The 26,333-nt window shown below is 43.3% G+C and overlaps 1 protein-coding gene across 2 annotated transcripts in view; it reads right to left on the reverse strand.

Annotated features, from left to right (window-relative positions):
• RAB24 (RAB24, member RAS oncogene family) overlaps positions 1–26,333 on the reverse strand; it is a 43,916-nt gene that overhangs the window by 12,804 nt on the left and 4,779 nt on the right. For both annotated transcript variants that reach the window (XM_040344421.1, XM_040344422.1), the window contains exons 3-7: positions 25,718–25,786; positions 13,143–13,221; positions 10,624–10,691; positions 10,444–10,543; positions 4,733–4,783 (exon numbers count right to left, since the gene is read on the reverse strand). In XM_040344421.1, coding sequence (XP_040200355.1) covers positions 4,733–4,783; positions 10,444–10,543; positions 10,624–10,691; positions 13,143–13,221; positions 25,718–25,786 — 367 coding nt within the window. The remainder of the gene's footprint in view (positions 1–4,732; positions 4,784–10,443; positions 10,544–10,623; positions 10,692–13,142; positions 13,222–25,717; positions 25,787–26,333) is intronic.

Consider the following 26,333-nt stretch of genomic DNA (forward strand, 5'->3'; position numbering starts at 1 on the left):
ATGGTGAGCATGGGCATTTCCACATAATGGGGGTTATTTACAAAAGGCAAATCCACTTTGTACTACAAGTGCAAAATGCACTGAAAGTGCACTTGGAAGCACAGTCGCTGTAGATCCGAGGTGGACATGCATGGAAAATAAAAAAACAGCATTTTAGCTTGCACATGATTGGATGATAAAATCAGCAGAGCTTCCCCTCATTTCAGATCTACCCCTACTTTGAGTGTAAAGGGGATTTGCCTTTCGTAAATAACCCCCATTGTGTGACACACAAGGTATTGCCACGAAGCACGGAGTGAGAGCAATAATTCTATGGCGATAATTCTTAGTTAACCTGTAAAAGGAATTTTGGGTACCATAATTATTTTTTTCGTAATCTCACAGGCACAAGCAATTATAAGGCTTGACATGTTCTGTATCTATGTACGCAATGAAATCCCATGTTTTATATTTTACCAAACAGTTGGGTATAATATAATTGCAACTACCACCATTTTATTCTTCACAGTCTCTGCTTTCAATAAATATAAAATTGTTTGGGGCTAAAAGCAATTTCCAGCAAAAATAAAATGCATATTTTAACGTGTGCAAAAACTTGAAAAACTACCCCGGTAAACAAGTGGTTAAACATGAGAAGGCTTGTACACACAGGAAACTGCCAACAGCTGTGCCATTGCTCAGCCAGATTTTATTTTTCATGCGGTGTGCCATCCACCCAGATAAGGAGACTAGTCACTGACAGGAACTCACTCAATGGCACTGTGGTTAGTGTTCAAAGAAAAAAAGACTCTAAATGCTGATGAAATAATGCAGTAATTTCTGACTGCCTGGAAATCTAATTTAAGTGAATTGTTCCTTTAAAAAGGGTTAGTTCACTTTTTCAGAAAAAAACTAAAAGGTTAACTAATACTACACATCCCCCATCCCCCACTCCCCGTTGCACTTGCCTCCATTGGTGATGAGCTGTCAATGCCTATGCACCTGGTATAGTGGCACAGGGATTTGAAACCACTGCTCTTCTTTCCTTCTTTCTGCGGGGCACAGTTCAGAGAGATTCTCTGTGCCACCACTGACTACAAAATCGCTCTGATCTGCCCCAGAAGCCCTGCAGAAACAAAAGGGGCGAAGACCAGGGATTTCAAATCCAAGAACCGCTACACTATCTGCGTGGGCACTGACAGCTCATCACCCATGAAGTTAAGGGCAGGAATTGGGGATGGGACTTGGGGTGTAGAGCAGGCTTTTTCAACACAGAGGAGCCCTTGAAATAACTTTCTGGTCTCAGGGAACCCCCTATATCAGCAACTTATGATTTATTAATGTGTTGGTCAGTAGGAAGAATGCTCCATATACGTGTGGTCATTGGGAAGCATTACCCTCCTCAGGGCCCTTTCACACAGACATTGAAATCAGGTGGTTGGGTCGCGTTAGTAACACTTACCGAACACCTCTCAATGCCCCTCAAAATTGTTAAAAAGGGGAGCAGATGGAGGTGTTCACACTGCAGCATTAGCGTTGCCTTGATTTGCAGTGAGGCAAAAATAATGCTGCCTGCAAAGTTTGGCAGGCATTTAAAATGCCACCATTCACTTCTATTGAAACGCACCATGGGCCTATGGCATTTACAGTGTGTTTAAGATGTGATTGCAAAATGTCAAAAGTGATCATTTCCCGTTTTAGCCAAAAAAAAAATCTCACAGGACGTTCCAGAAGTGTTGCCTAACATAACATGATAGCCTGTACAACACATCTAAAATGCTCATTAACGCTATAGGTGCGTTATTACACTTTAAGACTGCTTTAAGGAGACTTTTCACACTTTTTGGGTACCAGTGACTTTTTTTTTTATCTAATAATTCTTTATTCAAGAGAACTGCACCTCCATCAAAACAATATACCACATAATAAATTCAAAATCTTCACCTAATACAAAAACATTTCAGAATAGCCTATTATTATAATAACCATAACGTAGGTCACTAGAGGCAAAATATTCAGACACCAAGTCCTGCATTATTTTCTCACTTATACCACAATTAAAGAAATGATTCAGTATAATATATTAGAGTATGTTCAAATGAACACTTCAGCTTCTTCTTTTTCCTAGGCAAAAGGGGGGGAAGAGGGAAAGAAAGGAGAAAGAGTCAGAGTGATGGACTCCATGCGTGTATTAAGTACTGATTTCCTATATGTCCGAATTGGAATTTGTGTACAGTGAAGCAGAGCGAAGGCTGGATCCTCCGGTATTGGGGAATCTTTACATTTTTGAGATATCCCCTGGACTTCCAACCAATACTTTTTAATCCTCAGAAAAGTGAGAAGATATGAAATTTCCCTGTCCCCTCTCGGCATCGCCAGCAACTATCTGAGGCCTCTGGAAAAATCCTGTGAAGGACTGACGGAGTACGGTACCAACGCATTACTAATTTATAATTCGATTCCTGAATACGCATACAAATACAGTATATACTCGAGTATAAGCCAAGTTTTTCAGCACATCTTTTTGTGCTGAAAATGCCCCCCTCGGCTTATACTCGAGTCACCTTTTTGCGCCTGATCTCCCGGATTTTGGGGACCTGTTACCGGATGGCCGTAGGTCCCCTGGACCCCAGACTTGACACACATGTAGCCCACTCTTCCTCTATAAGTGTGCAAAGTTTGTTGTCTGGGGGACCTATGGCTGGGGAGCACCGATTTTTTTAAAACCGGGCACCCCTTCTATAAACTCCCATGTTAAACGTCAGTTTAGTCATGGACACCGTGAGGCATGGGCACAGTGAGGCATGGGCACAGTGAGGAATGCACATGGACAAAGTGGGGCACAGTGAGGCATGCATATGGACACCCTAGGCTTATACTCAAGTCAATACGTTTTCCCATTTTTTTGTGGTAAAATTAGGTGCCTCAGCTTATATTCGGGTCGGCTTATACTCAAGTATATACAGTAGATGATTTCAACGAGAGATCGATAATGTTCTGACGCTGGGCAATTGTAAAGATTCTATTACGACCTCTTTCCCATTTATTAAGACCCGGCACCAAAAAATCATCCGGAGGAGCTATTAACAGAGCGTATAGCTTAGAAAGAGTCTGAAGAAATGGATCTTTATCCTCGCAATACATTTCAAACTTTGTCCGTTGATGTTGGAAATTTGCCGGGGGTCCTAGGGATCGAAAATAGTGACTTATCTGTAGCACCTGACAAATTTTTATCCAAATCTACCCCCCCTACAGCATCAATGTAGGAACCGTAGGCCATGTGTCAGAAGTAAAAAAATTAGAGGCCTGAAAACATCCCGTCTCAAGAAGACTACGAAACGCACCAGGCACTGTGCATGGAGGAAAGCCAGGATTCCCTAATATAGGGAATAATGGTGAATGTATTGAGGAGAGTTTAGAGATCCGGACAGACTGTAAAGCCTACTCGGAGTGTGGGGCCTATAGTCCGATGCTTCTTAATAGAAGCTGGTAAGGTTGCATAGCACCACGGTGACCTGTGTAAAGGGACAAGGCCAAACTGTTGCTCAAGGTCTGACCAGAGCTAAAAATCTCCATGTCTGCAACAAACTATCAATGGGCAGCTTGATAGTATTTAAATGCATCTGGGGCCGCCACTCCACCATAGCACTTAGGCAGCGTCAAAAGGCGTTTACACAGTCTAGGTCGTTTATGATCCCATATAAACTTGGTGAAAAGAGCCCTGATTTGGTGAAAAAAGACCACAGGGATGGAAATAGGTAGTGCCTGAAACAGATACACAAACTTTGGTAGAATTTGATGATATTACATCAACCAAACCAAGCATGCATACCTTAATGCCAGTTATCTAAGAGGATGCAAACTGAACTAAGCAATGGTGGAACGTTCAATACAAAAGTATCGGCTAAGTTTGAAGAAATATATGTGCCCAAATACTTTAATGCAACAAATGTCCATTTAAATTTGAAGTTAAGTTGTAAGGTTTGGCGCAAAGAAGGAGGCAAGGCCACGCTTATAACTTCAGATTTAGTATAATTTATTTTCAAGTTTGATACGGCTCCGTATTGGTTAATTTCCTTCATAAGATTAGGCAGTGATATGTGTGGATTGGACATAGAAAAAAGCATATCATCTGAAAGGCCAAAACATTATGGTTCAGATCCCCTGCTTATATCTCCGAAATATTGGGGTTTAGCCAAATTTTATTCAAAAAGGGCTCCAACGTAAGGGCTCTAACAAGGATAAAAGAGGACAACCATGACGGGTGCCACTACCGACGACTCCGGTAAGCGACAAGGATGACCGGAGCGCAGCGAGAGAAGGGGGGCCTCTAACGCCCCCGATAAAAGTAATCTTGTGGAGAATCCGCCACTAAGACCACTTTTATCTGAAAGCCCGCTGAAGAAGAGGATACCAGGGTTATGGCAGCTATCTGCTGCCATAACAACGGTATTCCTCTTCAAACAGCTGCCGTATAATGACGGCGGACGGTCGGCAAGTGGTTAAACATGTAAACTGGGAAATTGCAACATGCTAATGTCCCTGATATGCTTGGATTGTGAGTTGTTTACAGATCTGCTCATTGGTTTAATGGAATGGGGAGGGGGGGTTGTTTCTACCCATCAATTACTTTTTTTTTTGTACTTGGTATTTTCTAAATAAAAACTTCTTTGAGTAAAAAAAAAAATATTGATAGTGTTGATGAAATAAAAAGGAGACACTTTAGTAACTGAATAAAATAACATGTCCTTACCCACACTGTTTCCCGTTTTACTAGACGTCTCACAAAGATGAGCTTTAATCTCTGCAGAGAGAAAAAAGTATACATTATTATAACTCCTGCAGCATGAGACTAAGGGTACTTGGTAAAATCCAGAAATGTTTAAGAGGTTTGGACCTTGTATATGCACATGTAGTCACTGCTGTGGTTCTGCAGATTTTTTTTTGGCATACAGTACCTTGAAAAAGTATTCATACCCCTTGAAATTTTCCAAATTTTGTCCTGTTACAACCAAAAACTTAAATGTTTTTTTCACACAAAGTGGCACATAATTGTGAAGTGGAAGGAAGATAAATGGTTTTCAAAAATATGTGAAAAGTGTGGCGTGCATTTGTATTCAGCCTCCCTGAGTCAATACTTTGTAGAACCGCCTTTCTCTGCAATTACAGATGCAAGTATTTTTTGAGATGTCTCTACCAGCTTTGCACATCTAGAGAGTGACATTTTTGCCCATTCTTATTTGCAATATCGCTCAAGCTCTTCCTTTTTGTTTTTTACAAAGTTCCGTCAGATTGGATGGAGAGCGTCTGTGAAGAGCAATTTTCAAGTCTTGCCACAGATTCTCAATTGGATTTAGGTCTGGACTTTGACTGGGCCATTCTAACACATAAATATGCTTTGATCTAAACCAGTGGTCTCCAAAATGTGGCCCTTTGCTTGCCTTTATCTGGCCCTTGGGGCACTATTCAACCAACTGACACCAATGGTGGGGCACCATTTACCCTACTAACACCAGCAAATAGGGCACTATTCCCTAGGGTTGTCCCGATACCGATACTAGTACTGTCGGCGGTGATCAGTGCGTGGGGAAGTTACAAGCACCGATCACCGCTGTATAGATTTAAAAGTAATTTCTCTGCTTCTCTCTACACCCCTCCTCCCGCGCGGCTTTCAGCTGCTTTAAAATCAGCGGTGATCGGTGCTTGTAACTCCCCCACACACGATCACCGATGACTGTCCCGTGTCTTCCTCCAGCCCCCCCTCCGTTTTGCTGCAGTCTGTCTCCCTCCCTCCATGTCCCCCGCCATGTTTCTCTCTCTCCGTGTCCCCCGTGTTTCTCTCTCCCTCCGTGTATCCGTCGTGTATCCCTCTGTGTATCCCGCCGCGTATCTCTCCCCTTCCGTGCTCCTCCTCCACCCCCTGGAATTGTCAGGATGGAGAGCGGGGTAGGAGCCGGTAAATCCGGCTCCTTACTGCTCCGAATGGACAGAGTCAGTGATCAGTGTTTACAATGTTTCAGTTTATGAATGAAGAGAAGACGCTGTCTTCTCTCCTTTCATTTTTAGTGCAGCGGATGCTGCTGAGAAAGGGACTGGGGAACATGTGTCCCTAGTCCCTTTCTCTGTCTCAAAGGGGAGATGTCAGAGGTCTGTTAAGACCCCTGATATCTCACCAAAGCCCCCCAACAGGGCTGAAAAAAAAAAAAAAAAAGAATAAAAAAACAAAAGAATAAAAAAAAATTATTGTAGAAAATAAAAAAATAAAATAAAAAAACACACTGACATGGTCCACCCCCCCCCCCCCTTAAAAAAGAAAGCATTATAAATTTACAAAAATGTAAAAAAAAAAAAAAAAAAACGAATGACACATGTGCCGCTGTCACATGAGATTAAAAAAAAGTATCGGTATTTGGTATTGGCGAGTACTTGAAAAAAAGTATTGGTACTTGTACTCGGTCTTAAAAAAGTGGTATCATGACAACCCTACTATTCCCCCCTATAATGCCGCGTACAGACATTCGTTTTTTGTGATGAAAAAAAAACGACGTTTTGAATCATGAAATAAAACAAAGTTTTTGAAACTTCATTTTCAAAAACGACGTTGCCTACACACCATTGTTTTTTCAAAATGCTCTAGCAAAGCGCGGTTACGTTCACCACTCTTTTCCATTGAAGCTAGCTTCATAACTTGCTTCAGAGCATGCGCGGGTTTAAAAACGTCGTTTTGCCCACACACTATCATTTTAATTGACACAAAAAACTACGTTTTGAAAAACGACACAAAAAATTCAAGCATGTTCAATTTTTTTTTTTGTCGTTTTTCAGAAGACATAAAACAACGTTTTCCCCACACACGGTCATTTTAAATGACGTTTTCAAAAACAAAGTTTTTTCATCACAAAAAACGACCGTTTGTACGTGCAGAACGAATGATGGAGCACTGATGCTGGGGCATTTTCTACTCTCACTGGCCACAGTCTGGACACAAAACTTGCCATTTGCTTAGAATGTTTGGAGACCCCTGATCTAAATCATTCCATTGTAGATCTGGCTGTATGTTTAGGGTCGTTGTCCTGCTGAAAGGGGAACCTCTGCCCCAGTCTCAAGTCTTTTGCAGAATCTAACAGGTTTTCTTCTTATGCCGCGTACACACGGTCGGAATTTCCGACAAGAAAAGTTCGATTCCAACCGTGTGTAGGCTCCATCTGACTTTTTCTGTTGGAATTTCCGACAGCAAAAATTTGAGAGCTAGTTCTAGTCGGAAATTCCGATCGTCTGTATGCAATTCCGACATGCAAAAAAAACACGCATGCTCGGAATCAATTTGATGTATGCTCGGAATTATTGAACTTTTTCCCGGCTCGTTGTAGTGTTGTACGTCACATCATCAGATTGCCCTATATATGGCTCCATCCATCTTTCCATCAGCTCTGACCAGCTTCCACGTCCCTGCTGAAGAAAAGCATCCCCACAACAGGATACTTGCACCACCATGTTTCACGGTGGGGATAGTGTGTTTAGGTTGACGTGCAGTGTTTGTTTTCTGCCACACATAGCGTTTTGTTTTTAGGCCAAAAAGTTAAATTTTGGTCTCATCTGACCAGAGCATGTTTGCTATGTCCCCCACATGGCTTCTCGCAAACTGCAAAAGGGACTTCTTATGGCATTCTTTCAAACAAAGTCTTTCTTCTTGCCACTCTTCCATAAAGGCCAGATTTGTGGAGTGCACGACTAATAGTTGTCCTGTGGACAGATTCTTCCACCTGAGCTGTGGATCTCTGCAGCTCTTCCAGAGTCACCATGGGACTCTTGGCACCTTCTCTAATTAATGCTCTCCTTGTCCGGCCTGTCATTTTCGGTGGACGGACGGCCATGTCTTGGTAGGTTTGCAGTTGTGTCATACTCTTTCTATTTTCAGATGATGGATTGAACAGTGCTCCTTGAGATGTTTAAAGCTTGGGATATTTTTTTTAAAACGTAACTTTGCTTTAAACTTCTCCACAACTTTATCTGGTGTGTTCATTGGCCTTCAAGATGCTGTTTGTTCACTAAGGTTCTCTAACAAACCTCTGAGGGCTTCACAGAACAGCTGTATATATATATATATATATATATATATATATATATATATATATACTGAGATTAAATTACACACATGTGGACTCTATTTACTAACTAGGTGTCTTCTGAAGACAATTGGTTCCACTAGATTTTAGTTAGGGGTATCAGAGTAAAGGGGACTGAATACAAATGCACGCCACACTTTTCAGATATTTGTAAAAAAATGTGAAAAACATTTATCATTTTCCTTCCACTTTATGTGACAATTATCACAATTGGTCTATCACACAGATGTCAAACACAAGGCCCGCGGGCCGAATCCGACCCTCCAGGCCATTTCATGTGGCCCTCGCACCTCTCCTGCAGCTGCAGAAAAGCTCCAGCCTTCCTCTAGTCCTCTTCAAGACCCTTACTTTGTGCTTTTAAGCAATGCATCCAGCTTCTTCCCAGCAGCAGCATAAGGAAAGGGGGTGCACTGTGATGTAAGGGAGAGTGGGGGACTCAATTTCTGAGGGGTGTGGTGGCTCTTGACATCTAATGTAATGCCTTGTACACACAATCTGAATTTCCGATGGAAAAAGTCAGACGGAATTTTTTCCACGGATATTCCGACCGTGTGTGTGCCCCAATCTGAGTTTTTCCATCGGAAATTCCGACGGACTTAGAAAGAGAACATGTTTCTCTTTTTTTTCCGATGAAAAAAATTCCGTATAGCACGCATGCTCAAAATCAAGTCAAAGCATGCTCGGAAGCATTGAACATTTTTCCCGGCTAGTCGTAGTGCTGTACGTCACCGCGTTTTGGACGGTCAGAATTTGGTGTGACAGTGTGTATGCAAGACAGCTTGAACGGAATTCCGTCAGAAAAATCCATCTGACTTTATCCCGATGTATATAATTCGGATCGTGTGTACGAGGCATTAGGGGAGGGGATGTGCTGGACATCTGATCTTACAGATACAACCGGCCCTTTTGAGGACAATCATAATGCTGATGCGGGCCACAATGAAATTGAGTATGACACCCCTGCTCTATCACATAAAATCCCTATAAATACATTTACATTTTTGGTTGTAACGTGACAAAATGTTAAAAATGCCAAGGGGTATGAATACTTTTTCAAGGCACTGTATATACATTTTAAAATGTTAACATGTGTAGATAATATTATTCTTTCTATACTGTAAAACAGGATATGTAGCTCTGTGGCAAAGGGCACATAGATCACAACACAAGCAAAATAAATGAAAGAAAAGTGAGAGGCAGAGGCACTGACTGGGCTCAAGGTTAGGCAGGAAGTAGCAGAGAATCAGGTGACCTGGCAGGCATAGATAAGGACCTTGCTATGTCAGAGGTCCATGTTAGGTGCAATGTTTAGCTTTCACAGACAGCATAACCGTAAATGGTCTGTACAGAGGTGCCCAGTCCTCAGGTACCCTCAACAGGTCATGTTCAGGTTTTTCTTCACCTTGCACAGGCAATTTAAATTAATGCCAATGGTTTGGTAGTGATTTTATCAAAGGAAATTCCCAAAACATGGCCCGTTGGTGGTACTTGAGGACTAATGCCTCGTACACACGACCGGTTTTCTCGACGGGAAAACTGCCATGTTTGCTTTTGGTCGGGAAAACCGGCCGTGTGTATGCGCCATAGCAGTTTTCCCAAAAGGAAACCTACAAGTAACAAAAATAAGAACTTGTTCTCTTTTTTCCCGACGCAATTTTTTGCTCTGCAGTTTTCCTACGGCTGGTTTTTCCGACCAAAGCGGTCATGCCAGTTTTCCTGTCGGGAAAACCGGCCGTGTGCACACGGGGAAAAGCAACCGATCAGGTTCTCGGTTTTTCCTTCGGTGTTCCCGGTGGACTTTTGACCGCCGGGAAAACCGATCGTGTGTACGAGGCATGAGGTTGGGTGCCACTCATTTAGTACACACATAGTTTAGAATGCGTTTTCACAGCTTTGCATAGTTTTGTTATTGCTTTACATAGATCTATTATCTTTCTTTCTAAAGTACATCTAAACCCAAAACAAAATAATTTATAGTTTACCAATCCGTAGATGTGGTGGTTGCATTAATATTTTAATTTAACAGACCAAGCTGTCCTTTATGTTCACCTCAAAATAAGAGGTGTGTTACTGGCTGGACCACCAAGTAAAAATAAAGGGGGGAAAAACGAATGCAGCCACCACATTTAAGAATTAGAAAGATTTTTGTTTTTGTGTTTAAATATGCTTTATCCTACTGGGGTATATGTGCAGCTGGCCAAGATTTGGGGTTTTATTACATCTTACCCAGTGCATAGCATTTTAACAAAGATATTTGATGAATATCAAATCGAACAGAAAAGATTGTTCTAGTATAGCTATGGCTAGGATCAGGACATGCCACATGTTACAATCTCACCATCCGCATAATCTTGCACATCATGGAAATCAACCTGTCGCCTATTCTTGTCGTTCTCAATTAGGTCGGTCTTTGTGCCACAAATGTAAATCCGACAATGCTGGTAACAGAAAGAAGACAACTATTAGGACCTTAGGGGAAGTTTTCTTATTATACATAGCAGTGTTTATCTATACAAACCTCTTCAAAATTCTGCAGCTCATTCACCCAAAACTTTGTTCTTTCAAAACTACTGGGGTCTGTGAGATCTGTGACACATGGAAAACTGATGATTAGTATGGGATCAATATCCTTACACATATATAAACCTTAGAATGGCATAGACATATTGCTGCAGAGGTGATCACAACACTGCTAATGATGGTTTGTAAGACAAAACATAGGACAAACTCCAGACTGTTAATCTTACCTATTGTATACATGTAAATTATTATTAAAATAAGAGTATGGCCAAAGTGCTTTCTTCTCCTCTAGGTCACAAGATGTACTTAGTTCTGCACTCATGTGACCCAGATACAGCTAACAGCGGGCTAAAGTCCACAGTCAGGTGACATCACAGAGCTGGTCCAGGCTCTGCAGGGATCCTGACAGTAATACCAGGATTCATCTACATGCCCGATCAGCGCACCACTGAGGGCCTGAGCCAGTCGCTACCGCTCCCTCCACAGCCCGATGCTCAAGTGAGCACTGGAAGGCAGAGCACAGCGGTGGCTGACAGTGGCTATTGTGTGCTCAGAGCGGACCTGAAAAAACTGAGCGATCAGCAGTCTATGATCTCTCAGTTCTCGGAGTAGAGCCGGCAGGGGAAAGCTGTAGTTTAGATCAGTGCTGCAGCCACCTAAGTGAATATAAAGGGGTAGATCCACAAAAGGATTACGCCGGCGTATCTATTGATACGCCGGCGTAATTTTAAATTTTCCGCGTCGTATCTTTGTTTTGTATCCACAAAACAAGATACGACGGCATCTGGAATCGATCCGACAGGCGTACGTCTTAGTACGCCGTCGGATCTTAGATGCAAATTTTCGGCGGCCGCTAGGTGGCGTTTCCGTCGAAATCCGCGTCGAGTATGCAAATTAGCTATTTATGGCGATCCACGAACGTACGTCCGGCCGGCGCATTTTTTTACGTCGTTTTTGTTCGGCTTTTTCCGCCGTATAGTTAAAGCTGCTGTTATGAGGCGTACTCAATGTTAAGTATGGCCGTCGTTCCCACGTACAATTTTGTAATTTTTACGTCGTTTGCGTAAGTCGTTCGCGAATAGGGATTTGCGTAGAATGACGTCACCGTCGGAAGCATTGGCTTTTTCCGGGTTAATTTTCGAGCATGCACACTGGGATACCCCCACGGACGGCACATGCGCAGTTCCAAAAAAAACGTAATTTACGTCGGGTCACGACGTATTAACATAAAACACGCCCCCATTACATCCATTTGAATTCCGCGCCCTTACGCCGCCAAAGATACACTACGCCACCGTAACTTACGGCGCAAATTCTTTGTGGATCCGGCGGAAGATTACGCGCAGGTACGTGGATCTGCCCCAAAATGTTTGGGATTATTTTTTTTTGGATCAAAAATCTTCTCTATTAATCTAATATTAGGATTCTCAGAGTAAAAGGCCAAGAACTGTGGGCTCTTTTTATCCTAGCTTTGATGATAGAAGAGTGTACAAAGGAAGTGTTTATGAAAAGTAGGGTGTCACATTGTGACCATTAAAAAATGAAGTTTTGTAAATTCCAAATATAAGCTGTTTACACAAAGTACATATTCATATAGTACGTCAAAAAATTCATAATAATGCAGCGTATGAAATCCAATGTACATAAAATCTATTTTTTTTCTCAAGTCTCCTGTCCAGGAGTTATTAAAATTTGGTTTTATTCTTAAAATGTATGCAAAAATAGGCAAATTATCTTTCATTAAAAAGACTCATTAGGGTTAATTTACTAAAACCAAAGAGTGCAAAATCTGGTGCATGGTAGCCAATCAGCTTCTAACTTCAGCCTGTTCAATTAAGCTTTGACAAAGAAAAAAAAATGGAAGCCGATTGGTTTCTATGCAGGAGAGTCAGGACGCTCTCTACATTGCAGATAGAGAAAGGAGCTGTGTGTTAGTGGGCGTCCTGACTCTCCTGCTCGCCCCCTCCCCCCTCAAGGGAGGGGCTAGCACGACACTCCTCACCAGGGAGAAAGCCTCCCATTACTGTGTGGAGTTGCAGACAGAAGAACAGGAAGTGAGGATTTCTCAGAAGAAATAAGGACATTTAAAAGCAAAATGGAAGAATGAGGTAAGTGAAAGAGGACTGCACCAAGGTAAAGGAAGCTGTTTAGGGGGGAAAAATTTACCTTTACAACCCCTTTAACAAAGTTCTGCCATGTTGTGGCTGGAAAAAGGCCCTGGGGGTGAAGGCCACGTGAAATGGGCTGGTGGGCTGGATTTGGCCAGCGGGCCTTGTGTTTGGCACATGTGGTCTAACCTATCCCCACTCTACCAATGCTAAAAATAAATTTTGGTACATTTTTTTTGCAGGCAATCAGTGTGTGGCCCATTTAACTCAAAGCAAACAGACCAAATGAAAAAAAAAAAATCCAAATGCTACTGTACATGCACCCAAAAAGAGAGGACGACTCTACAGGGCACAGTGAAAATAAACTAAAGAAAGAAAGTTAGAACTGAAAGAAAAAAAAAAACCTTACCATAGCAAACAATTGCAGCTTTGGCTCCCCGGTAATAAATACGACTCATGGCTTCATAGCGCTCCGACCCTGCTGTATCCTGAAAATAAAAATGACCTTTAATCACTAAATAAAGACAATCAGAAATGTCCTATCAAAGCGGGAACTACCCACTTCATTCAACTGTAATAAATATTAAATTATTGCTGCATAACTTTCAGATATTCTATAAAACAAATCTGTCCGTATAGAGCTGGGCAAACACTAGTGGATTTTCAAATAACGTTGGTATGAAACTTTGTAAGAATATCCGTACAAAATTCTCAGTACATTTGATGACTTGACTAAAGTTGTTCGGTAAGCCCGGTAAAGACGTCCTTTCAGATGAAACTTGTTTAACGCAGTGACGTCACTACGCGCGCCAGGATGTTCGTGGATGTCGGAAAAATCCTGTATACTACTGTCCTTATGTAAGTATGTCTGTTTTAACCACTTAAGACCTGGACCAATATGCAGGTTAAGGACCTTGCCCCTTTTTGCGATTCGACACTGCGTCGCTTTAACTGACAATTGCGCGGTCGTGCGACGTGGCTCCCAAACAAAATTGGCGTCCTTTTTTTCCCACAAGTAGAGCTTTCTTTTGGTGGTATTTGATCACCTCTGCGGTTTTTATTTTTTGCGCTATAAACAGAAATAGAGCGACAATTTTGAAAAAAATGCAATATTTTTAACTTTTTGCTATAATAAATATCCCTAAAAAAATATATATATTTTTTCCTCAGTTTAGGCCGATACGTATTCTTCTACCTATTTTTGGTAAAAAAAAATTTGCAATAAGCGTTTAACGATTGGTTTGCGCAAAATTTATAGCGTTTACAAAATAGGGTATAGTTTTATGGCATTTTTATTAATAATTTTTTTTTTACTACTAATGGCGGCGATCAGCGATTTTTTTCGTGACTGTGACATTAAGGCGGACACATTGATCAATTTTGACACATTTTTGGGACCATTGTAATTTTCACTGCAAAAAGTGCTATAAAAATGCATTGATTACTGTGAAAATTACAATTGCAGTTTAGGAGTTAACCACTAGGGGGTGCTGTAGGGGTTAAGTGTGACCTCATATGTGTTTCTAACTGTAGGGGGGTGGGGCTGGACGTGTGACGTCATTGATCGTCTTTCCCTACATCAGGGAACAGACAATCAATGACACTGCCACTGTTCTTCTGCTCCTGTGACCGACCGCTAGACACCGGCGGCAATCGGGTCTGCGGGTCCCGCGGCCGCGGTCAAGGAGCTTTGGACCGGGTCGCGTGCGCGCCGGCGGCACGCGCGTCACCCACGGCTAGGCTCTTAAAGGCAACGTACATGTACGTGCCTGTGCCCAGCCATGCCATTCTGCCAACGTATATCGACGTTTTTTTTCTGATTCTCCTACTTTAGAAATTGATTGAAGGACTTTGACACTTATTTGGTGTACTTTCTTGCACTTGGGTTCTATTAATCCACTTATTCATCTTTTTATTTATTTGTTTATACAGTGGAACCTCGGATTGCGAGTAACGCGGTTAACGAGCGTTTCGCAATGCGAGCACTGTATTCTTAAAAATCCTGACTCAGTTTGCAAGTGTTGTCTCACAAAACAAGCAGGATTCAAGCCACAGCGGTGTGCAGTGCCGTGTTTGGCCTGAGGTGGGGTGCGGGAGCCGAGCGGAGCCGTTCGGCGCTGTTCGTAAATGCTCGGAAAGACTCGAAAATACGCTGTTCCCTAGCCTTTCCGAGGTCAGCTGAGCTGTCCTCGGGCCTTTCCGTGTGTTCCCGAGGCTCTCCGGCGTGCCCCCACCTCTGGCTGCATACAGTATTGCATGCCATTGAAGTCAATGCGGAACAAATTATTTTCGTTTCCATTGACTTCAATGGGGAAACTTGCTTTGATATGCGAGTACTTTGGATTACGATAATTTTCCTGGAAAGGATTATGCTCGTAATCCGAGGTTCCACTGTATGGATATTTTTTCTCTTGTTTTTTACACATATTTCTTGGTATATGAATTTTTCACATAATCGTTAGGTCCATATATATTTGGAAAAAGGCTCAATTTTCATACTTTTGGCTCTGTATGCCACCAGAATACATTTCAAACAAAACAATCCAAATGATTTTGAAGTGCAGACTTTCAGCTTTAATTTAAAGCGGGGGTCCACCCTAAAAACGATTTTCTAACATTACATCCAGCTCACTCTCTACATTCACAGTATGTCGTTTTTTTTTTTTTCTATTTTCTTCTCCGGCTTCCGGGTCGGGACTCCCGCGGGAGTGGGCGTTCCTATCCAGCAGGTGATTGACGTGATGACAAAAATGACCTCACTTGGTCGTATAAGGAGCGTCACGAGTTGCCGAAAGAACCCGAACGGCGAGTCGGCGCTATACGGCGCCTGCGCACCGACGTTGGGCTTCTTTCGGCAACTCGTGACGCTCCTTATGCGACGGGGGGAGGTAGTTTTTGTCATCACGTCAATCACCTGCTGGATAGGAACGCCCACTCCCGCGGGAGTCCCGACCCGGAAGCCAGGGAAGAAAATAGCTGTACGAGGTATGTACAGCAAAAACAAAAACCGGCATACTGTGAATGTAGAGAGTGAGCTGGATGTAATGTTAGAAAATCGTTTTTAGGGTGAACCCCCGCTTTAAGGGGTTGAACAAAAATATCAAGTACAAATCTTAAGAACTGCAACCATTTTTATACACAGTCCCTCCATTTTATATTGATTTAGTTACAGTAACAGAGCTCCACATTGATGCATTAGGCTTAGTTCACACTGGCATTAACAGCAGGCATTTGAGGGGCGCAAACCCCTCCCCCTCAAATGCGTATGCAAATAATACAATGGACAGTACACAGTGCTGTTCACATTAGTAAAACATGAAGAGTTATCGTTGCGTCGTTTGGCTTTAAAATTGACGTCTTATATTAAGTCAGAAGCTTTTCAATGTCTTCCATTCAAGTCTATGATAACGCTTCGCAAACGCTCTGGCAGACTTTTGCGGTGCAGTTGCGGGGTGTTAAAATAAGTTTATTTCATGTGATGTCACTTTCCTATGTGGCGCGGGTTTAAAGCGCCTTAGCGCTCATCAATCACTGCAAAACTGCGCATTGGGCATTTGGGGAGCATTTTTTTTTTTAAATCAGAAAAGTTTTTATTGCTCACAGAACATACAGGGAAAAAAACAATATGACATATCAGACATAATATATATAGTACACTACACATGAGTCTCTCCGTTAAGAACCTAGCAGGTAATAATCATACCCAGTAGCTGGGGAGCATTTTTAACTCATCGTTAACGCTTGTAAAACGACAGTCTTACGCCCATCCTAAAGTTTGTTGTCGCCAGTCTAATGCCCATACTAAAACTCATTAATGCGAGTCTAATGCCCAGACTAATGCTATGGGAGCATTTGTTAAGCGTTAGAAATTTAGTGTGAACAATCCCTTAAGTTGAATATATATTTTGGTAAATATTTGTGATGGCTGCTGTCTTAGGCTGGGTTCACACTACGGTTTTCCCGTCCGTCAGCCGCATACGATTTCAGTATTGAAAACGTACGGGCCCGGACGGGAAAACGTATAGCTAGAGAATGCATTGCAAATCGTATGCACTCAGATGCATCCGGGTGCGTACGATTTGCTGGCAAAACGTTTTTTAAACGTCCGCAAAACCGTGTTCAACCACGGTTTTGCGGTCGTTTTTAAAACAGTATGGCAAACGCATACGTTTTCCTTTAACATTAATGTTAATGGAAAACGCACATGTGTGCGGTTCCATACGTTCCCGTCCGTTTCAGCCGCATACGGTTTTCCATATAAATCGTATGCGGCTGACGGACGGGAAAACCGTAGTGTGAACCCAGCCTTAGTTACACACTTTGAAAAGCACTGTTTAGTGCAGGGTTATTTTTTTTCTTGTCTTTATAAATCCAAATACACGGAATGGGAGGAGATACCATTTTGAAAGTAGCTTATAGTCTGTCTTAATGTTTAGACATTACTGGAACATGAGTTTGCCGAAATTGTTTCCCGTACCCTGGTTCCTGGGATTACTTTCAGTTCCTCTGTCCATTTTGTAATATAAATGGGTGGCAGTAAAAAGCCTGTTTTGAGGAATATGGCCTAAAGAGGAAGAGGTATCAAGCCACCAGAACATGGGCCTTTTAGACATTTGGTTTCAAATGATGTAATAGAAATACAGGGCCAGATCCAGAAAGAAATACATTGGCGCAGCGTATCTGAGATACACTACGCCGCCGTACCTTACCTGGCGCAATTTCGAATCCTCAGCGAGTTCGCGCCATAAGTTATGGCGGCGTAGTGTATTTCTGGCGGTGTATTTCAAATTGGGTGGGTTGGGGGCGGGTTTCATTTAAATGAAGCGCGTCCCCGCGCCAAATGAAATGCGCATGCGTCGTTCCTAAATTTCCCGCCGTGCATTGTGCTAAATGACTTCGCAACAACGTCATTTTTTTAACTTAGACATGAGTTACGTCCATCCCTATTCACGGACGACTTACGCAAAAAAAATAAAAAATTTCAAATTTCGACGCGGGAACGGCCATACTTAACATTGCAATTCTATGTATACGCCGAAAAATACCAGCTTTAACTATACGCCGGAAAAAGCCGACTACAGACGAAGTTAGAAAATGCGACGGCCGCGCATACGTTCGTGGGTCGTCGTAAATCGCTAATTTGCATACCCGACGCGGAAAACGCCACCCAGCGGATGCCGAAGTATTGCATCTTAGATCCGAAAGGCGTACACCTGTCGGATCTAACCCAGAAGCCGTCATATCTTGTTTTGAGGATTCAAAACAACGATACGACGCGGGAAATTTGAAAGTACGACGGCGTATCAGTAGATACGCCGGCGTACTTCGTCTGTGGATCTGGCCCATAGACATTTAAATTTGGTCAAGTAATTTGCATTATATAATGTTTAACTTAAAAATAACATTATTTTATGGTGAGGCAAAGAATATTCATCCTGAAGAGTAGCAAATGGTTTAACTCTTTTGTTACCATATTATTAATGGAGATGGTCTATTCCTATACTTGGCCAACCGTAGAAAGCCCAAGGAGACTCAACACAGGAAATTTGGTCAAAATTGTTGGCAAGATGAATACAGTGCGTTATCAAAAAATACTGAAGGAACATTTGCATTCATCAGCCATGAAGCTGTGCATGGGACGTACTTGGACATTCCAACATGACAATGATCCAAAACACAAGGCAAAGTCGACCTGTCATTGGCTACAGCAGAATAAAATAAAGGTTCTGGAGTGGCCACGTCAATCTCCTGACCTCGATATCATTGAGCCACTCTGGGGAGATCTCACACGTGCAGCTCATGCAAGACAACCCAAGAAATTACAGGAACCGGAGGCTTTTTGCCAGGAGGAATGGGCAGCTTTTCTATCTGAGAAGATAAAGAGCCTCATCCACATATACCACAAGAGACTTCAAGCTGTCATTGATGTTAAAGGGGGCAATACACAGTGGCCCAGATTCAAGTAGAATCGCGCAATATTTGCGTGGGCAAAGAGCAAATTTTTTTCTCTGCGCCCACGCAAATATTGCGCTTTGCCCGCGATTCACGGAGCAGTTGCTCCGTAAATTGCGCGGGCAATATGCTAAGCAGCCGGGCGCAAGGCTGCCTAATGTAAATGATCCCGCCGGGGGCGGGAATCATTTAAATTAGGCGCGCTCCCGCACCGAGCGAACAGCGCATGCTCCGTCTGGAAACTTTCCCGACGTGCATTGCGGCAAATGACGTCGCAAGGACGTCATTTGCTTGTAAGTGAACGTGAATGGCGTCCAGCGCCATTCACGGTTCACTTACGTAAACGACGTGAAATTTGAACGTCGCGAGCGGGAGGCGCAGCTATACTTTAGCATTGGCTGCGCCTGCTATTAGCAGGAGCAACCTTATGCTAAAGGCGCCGTACGGAAACTCCGTACCTTGCGTACGCAGGGCCCGCGCAACTTTTGTGAATCGGTGGTAGTATGCAATTTGCATACTACACGCCGATCACAAAGGCCGCGCCCCCTAGCGGCCAACGCAAGAATGCAGCCTGGGATGTGAAGGCATAAGGAGGCTTATGTTTGTCACATCCTAGGCTGCATTCGGTGTAACGAGGTTCCTGAATCAGGAGCACTCGTTACACCGGAGCAAGTAAGCACTTGCGCCGCGCAACTATGGTTGTGCGGGCGCAAGTGCTTCTTGAATCTGGGCCAGTATTAAGAACGGGGGTATGTAAACTTTTGATCAGTGTCATTTGGGTAGTTTCTGTTGTCATTATGATTTAAAAAGAGTAAACACAGTTGATTGATAATAATTGGCTTCAGTCGAACACTAACCATGAGTGAAAGAAATGTTTTTGTGTTATCAGTCATATTGTCTGAGAAATGGCCAAAAAATCATAAATTCTGCCAGGGTATGTAAACTTATGAGCACAACTGTATATGATATCCCACAATTGTAATGAATGGCCAGTGATGGAGTTTGATAAATTAGGACTAGTGTGTGGTAGGAGCCACAAGAAATGTTTAAGTCTAAGGCCCCATACACACTATTAGATTTTCTGCAGATTTTTGTCTTCAGATTCACCAAAACCATATAATATGAGGTCAAACCAGAGTTTCAAGTTGTATGGAACCAGGCCAGGCCCTCGCACTACATGGTTTTGGTAAATCTGAAGACAAAAATCTGCAGAAAATCTAATAGTGTGTATGGGGTCTAAGGGAATCGATTTCCAAGGATTCTAGATCTACCCAAAATGGTATCTCAGTGGTGCGATATTTAATTAGTTGTGCCAACTGTGAGCTAAATAATCTTTAGCTGTTTTTTTTAGCTCCAGAAAAGTTTGAAAGTTACTTGCTAGTCCAATTCTTAAGCCTTGTACACACAATTAAATTGTTGGCTAACCGAACGTCAGATTTTTGTCTTAAAGACGTGTGCCTGGATCATGTCTTGCATACTAACGGTACACAATTTTCATGCAACAAACACAAACGTAGTGACGTACTACGAGGAATTTCAGCTCTTGAGCACCACTGCCCTTTGGGCCCCTTCTGCTAATTTCGTGTTTTGTGAGCATTGATTCTGAGCATGCGTGTTTGCACTTTTATAGCTGGATTCAGGTAGGGCGGCTTACTTTTGAGGCAGCGTATCGCATATACACTACGCCGCCGTAAGTCAGAGAGGCAAGTGCTGTATTCACAAAGCACTTGCCTCCTAAGTTATGGCGGCGTATCGTAAATGGGCCGGCGTAAGCGCGCCTAATTCAAATGTGGAACAGGGGGGCGTGTTTTATGTTAATGACTGGTGACCCGGCGTGATTGACGTTTTTAACGTACAGCGCATGCGCCGTCTGTGGACATATCCCAGTGTGCATTGCTCCAAAGTACGCCGTTTCGACGTGAACGTAAATTACCAGCCCGATTCGCGTACGACTTACGCAAACGACGTAAAAAGATAGGCCTGTTCCAACGTCCATACCTCGCATGGGCTGCACCACCTAGGGAGCAGCTTTATCTTTACGCCGGCGTATCTCTAACGTAAACGGCGTAACTAATTTTTGACGGGCGCACGTACGTTTCTGAATCGGCGTTTTGCATATTCTACGCCGAACTCAACGGAAGCGCCACCCAGCGGCCAGCGTAAATATGCACCCTAAGATACGACGGCGTAGGAGACTTAAGCCGCTCGTATCTTAGGCCCCATACACACGAGAGGATTTATCCGCGAATACGTTCCAGAGGATTTCAGCGGATTTCTCATGCGATGGAGTGTACACACCATCGCATTGAAATCCGCGCCTAAATCCTCTGGCGATGACGTGTCGCTCCGCGATTATGACGCGGCGACATGCGCGACGCTGTCATATAAGGAATTCCACGCATGCGTCGAATCATTACGACGCATGCGGGGGATCCCTTCGGACGGATGGATCTGGTGAGTCTATACAGACGAGAGGATCCATCCGTTGGGATGGATTCCACCAGATAGATTTGTTTAGCATGTCAGCGAATATTCGATCTGCTGGAATCCATCCCAGGGGAGAAATATCCGCGGAAACAGATCCGCTGGAGTGTACACACCATAGGATCTATCCGCTGAAACCCATTCGCTGGGACTTTTCAGCGGATGGATTCTATCGTGTGTATGGGGCCTTAGCCTAATTTAAGCGTATCTGGTTTCCAGAATACGCTTAAATTTACGACGGCGTAGATTCAGAGTTACGACGGCGTATCTACTGATACGCCGGCGTAAACCTATCTGAATCTAGCTATTAAACTTTTGTGTGACGGACTTGTGTACCGACCATCAAAAAATCTGACAACCAACTGTTGTCTGCCGAAAATTTACTAGCATGTCATCCAGAAAGTTGGACAATTGTCAAAAGGAGCGTACTAACGGTCAGATTTTAGGACAACAGTCTGTCAACAGACAATCCCCTTCCAACAATTGGATCGTGTGTACGAGGCTTTAATGTACTTTGGCAAACTCAAGATAGTGTACAAACATTGTCTGAAGATTCAAGCAGGTTGGGTATTGTAGTTACGCGGGTAGAGATTTAGAAAAGATTTTATATTGGTTGCTAAATATTGGGATTGCTGGCAGCTCAATAGCAAGAGTGAATAGGAGGAAATACAAAAGGGCAATCCTGTGTTGTTCCTCTTTGGATCAGAGAGGAAGAAGATTTAAAGCCACAGTAACGTAGACAGGCAGAGGGAAAGACGTATAATGCTGCTACCAATCTGCAGAATTTGAGCTCAAACTCCCATTCTACTAAAAGACATATAGCCAGATTCAGAGAGACTTAGGCTGGTGTATCAGTAGATACGCTAGCCTAAGTCTGAATGTGCGCCCGCGCTAATTTAAGCGTATTCTGGTAACCAGATACGCTTAAATTAGACTCAGATACGAGCGGCGTAAGTGTCTTACACCCTCGTATCCTAAAGTATAATTTTTAGGCTGACCGCTAGGTGGCGCTTCCATTGCGGTCGCTGTAGAATATGTAAATCAGTAGATACGCCTATTCACGAACGTACGCCCGGCCGTTTACGTAACGCATTAGCGGCCTAAAGTTATTCCATCAAATAAATGGAATAGTAATGTTAAGTATGACCGCCGTTCCCGCGTCGAAATTCGAAAATTTTAAGTCGTCCGTGAATAGGGATTTACGTTGTTTACGTCCAAATCAATAGGCCTGTGCGGCGGACTTAGCCGCAATGCACACTGGGAAATGTAGGCGCAGTTCCAAAAAAACGTCAATCACGTCGGGTCAAGCCTAATTAACATAAAACATGCCCCCTCAGCCTATTTTGAATTAGGCGCCCTTACGCCCACCCACTTTAGGCTACGCCGCCGTAACGTAGCAGGCAAGAACATTGTGAATCATGTACTTGCCTCGCTAACTTACGGCGGCGTAGCCTAAATGCCATAAGCTACGCCGCCGCAAGTATGCGCTCGCCATCATGAATCTAGCTATTAGAACAGATATGGCCATGACACAGAGTCCAGGGCCTCCCATACATCCAAAGTAAAGCCTCGTACACGTGACCGGTTTTCCCGTTGCCAAGAGCCATGAGAGCTTTTGACCGGGAAAACCGGCCGTGTGTATGCCCCATCGCAGTTTTCCTAACCGGAAAACTGCCGGGAAAAAGAAAAGAGAACCAGCTCTCTTTTTTCCCGCCGGGATTTCCGGCGGTCTTTTTCCGGGCAGTTTTCCTATGTGAAAAACTGCGATGGAGCATACACGCGTTCGGGATTCCCGACCAAAGCTCCATCGCGCTTTTCCTGTCGGGAAAACCTCTCGTGTGTAGGGGAAAAAACGTACCGAGCAGGTTCTCGGTCTTCCCCTTGGGATTCCCGGCAGACTTTTTACCGCCGGGAATCCCGTACGTGTGTACGAGGCTTGAGAAGCATAGACTGAAGTTGCCTGGCTTTGGCTGCATAGATCAATAAGGTAGGTTCATGTACACTTTCACTGGCTTGTCTTGTGGCTATGAATCCCACTTAGTCCTTATGAGTCAAATGACCAATCTCTGTATTGAGTCGGATCACCAAGATCTTGGTGGATATTAAGACATCTATATTTAAGAGATATAGGTCTAGGATTGGACCAATGGGTTGAATCAGTGTTTGGTTTTGGGTTAATACATGGCAGTCAGGGGAGCCTTCTTTCACGAGGGCATTAAATTAACAAACAGAGGAGACAAGAAATCCAGGTATTTTTTATAGAAATTAGCTATATAGCCATTGGGTCCTAGTTAAGACTTAAAGAATTCATTACCATACAACACGCCCCCTACCTGCCTATTTTGAATTAGGCGGGGTTACGCCGGGCCATTTGCGCTACGCCGACGTAACTTAGGAGGCAAGTGCTTTGTGAATACAGTACTTGCCTCACTATCTTACGTCGGCATAGTGCAAAGGGGATGCACTACGCTGACCTAAAGAAGCGCCGCCGTACGTGAATCTAGCTATATGTGTTTATGTAGTGCTACAGAGAGCATTCCTATAGCATTTTCTGAAGCAAGAACAAAAACCCAGGGGATGATCAGTTAAACTGCAGATCTTAGAGCTGAACCACAGGCTGACCTTAGAAATTTTTATTGGTTACCTGTCAGCTGTATATCACTACTGCCTTATGGCTCGGCTTATTAAAGAGGAAGTAAAAGCTGCCTTTTTCTGAAGAATCGGCATGGGTGGCCGTTCCTTCAGAGCACGTGTGTCAATGACATCATTGGTGGCATATACAGTAAATATCTCCTAAACCGTGCACGTTTAGGAGATATTTACAGTACCTATAGGAAAGCCTTACCTATAGGTACAAAGGTGTGGGAGCAGACAGCCTGGCAGCATTTATTGTGCCATACAGGTGGAATGCTTTAACATATTTAGGGCTTCGATCAATGGGCAAATGCAGCTTGGTTTCATATGCATTTTCCTTGCAAATAATATCATTCTAAGATGCTTTACAGTCAGGGGCGGACTGACCATTTGGGCACTCGGGTACTTCCCGAGGGCCCCATGCCACTAAGGGGGCCCCATCAGGGTTGCCAGCCTCAGTAAAACCAGGGACAGTATGTAAAAATCTGTGTTTTTAAAAAAATCCCAAGATTATAGTTGCCCCGCCTCTCCAGTACCTTTTCAGTGTGTGTGTATTCTGTATGTATGTGTACTGTATGTGTATATTGTGTGTCTGTGTGTGTATACTGTGTATGTATACTGTGTGTGTGTGTATATACTGTATGTGTATATTGTGTGTATACTGTATGTGTATATTGTGTCTGTATACTGTCTATGTGTGTATACTGTGTGTATATACTGTGGGGCAGATCCACATACATCTGCGCCGGGCGCAGCGTATCTAAGATACGCTACGCCGCTGTAACTTACTTTTGTTTTGTTTGAATCCTCAACGAATTTGTGCCGTAATGTATCTCTTGCGGCGTAAGGGCCCGGAATTCAAATGGATGTAATGGGGGCGTGTTTTATGTTAATACGTCGTGACCCGACGTAAACAACGTTTTTTTTAACTGCGTATGCGCCGTCCCTGGGGGTATCCCAGTGCGCATGCTCGAAATTTAACCGGAACAAGCCAATGCTTACGACGGTGACGTCATTCTACGCAAATTCCTATTCGCGAACGATGTAAAAAAAATCAAAATTGTATGCGGGAACGCCGGCCATAGTTAACATTGAGTACGCCTCATAATAGCAGCTTTAACTATACGCCGGAAAAAGCCGAACGCAAACGACGGAAAAAATGCGCCGGGCCGACGTACGTTCGTGGATCGCCGTAAATAGCTAATTTGCATACTCGACGCTGATTTCGACGGAAACGCCACCTAGCGGCCGCCGAAAAATTGCATCTAAGATCCGACGGCGTACGAAGACGTACGCCTGTCGGATCTAGCCGAGATGCCGTCGTATTTTGTTTTGAGGATTCAAAACAAAGATACGACGCGGGAATTTTGAAATTACGCCGGCGTATCAATAGATACGCCGGCGTAATTTCTTTGTGGATCTGCCCCTGTATGTGTATATTGTGTGTATATTATGTGTGTATACTGTGTGGCCCCATAATCTATTGCCTGGGGGCCCCATGATCTCCAATGCCCGGGGGCCCCAAAATCTCCTATTGCCCGGGGGGCCCGTGAGTTGTCAGTCCGCCCCAGTTTACAGTTAACCTAAAAGGTGTGTTTGACCTCATTCTGACCTGCAATTGACTTCCACAAGCATGACACCCAGAGGCAGAGGCATGATGGGACTTGTAGTTTTGCAACAGCTGGAGGTCCACTGATTGCATATCTCTGCTTTAGACTCTCAATCAGCATCAGTGTTATCAGCCTGCCATTTGAGCGCCTTCATTTGACAGTTGGCTGCTTATCCGACAGACCGGATAGGCAGCCCAGTGGGGAAGGAGCTTGCATGGGAGAGAAGTATAAAATTCTTATGGTTAAACCAATTGTGTAAAAGTGTAACATTGTTCCAAACGTAATAAACATCATTACTACGTACCCATATTCCAAGTGTCACATTACGTCCTCCCACATTCATAGATTTGGCAACAAAGGCTGCACCAATAGTCTAAAACAAAGCAAAAATAGTCCAAGCTTAAAATGCTATGTAATAAGCAAATGATTTGTTCCCGACAGCAGCCATGACTTTGTTTTCAGATAAAATGTAGGGATTCATGCACACTAGAAAGCCTCTTCCCCCCCATGTGAATGAATAGTCCTAATTATTCACCAAAAAATAATAAAAAATACAAACACAAGTTTTTCACAAGTTCTTAATTAAAAAAAAAAAAAAACGAATGTCCCCCAGTATAGATCCATCATCAATCACAACGTCTGCCACCGCCTTCGACCGTTTTTTTTGTGTCTTCTTCTTTCAAGTCGGCGGGGCCGGTGGGATTCGTGATTATTGATGGATCTACACAATTTTTTTTTTGTTTGTTTTTTAAAGGACTTGTGAAAAACTTGTGTCTGGGTTTTATTTACTTTTTACACTTTTTTGGTGTAGTATGTACATCTCCTCATTCACATGGAGGGGCCAGAATCTCAGAGCCCCTTTGTGAAAGGGGGACTCCAAATTAGGAGAAGGGGATTTGGCTGGTTTAGATGATACATTT

This window comes from Rana temporaria, chromosome 3 (assembly GCF_905171775.1).
Source record: "Rana temporaria chromosome 3, aRanTem1.1, whole genome shotgun sequence".
Lineage (NCBI taxonomy): Eukaryota > Metazoa > Chordata > Amphibia > Anura > Ranidae > Rana > Rana temporaria.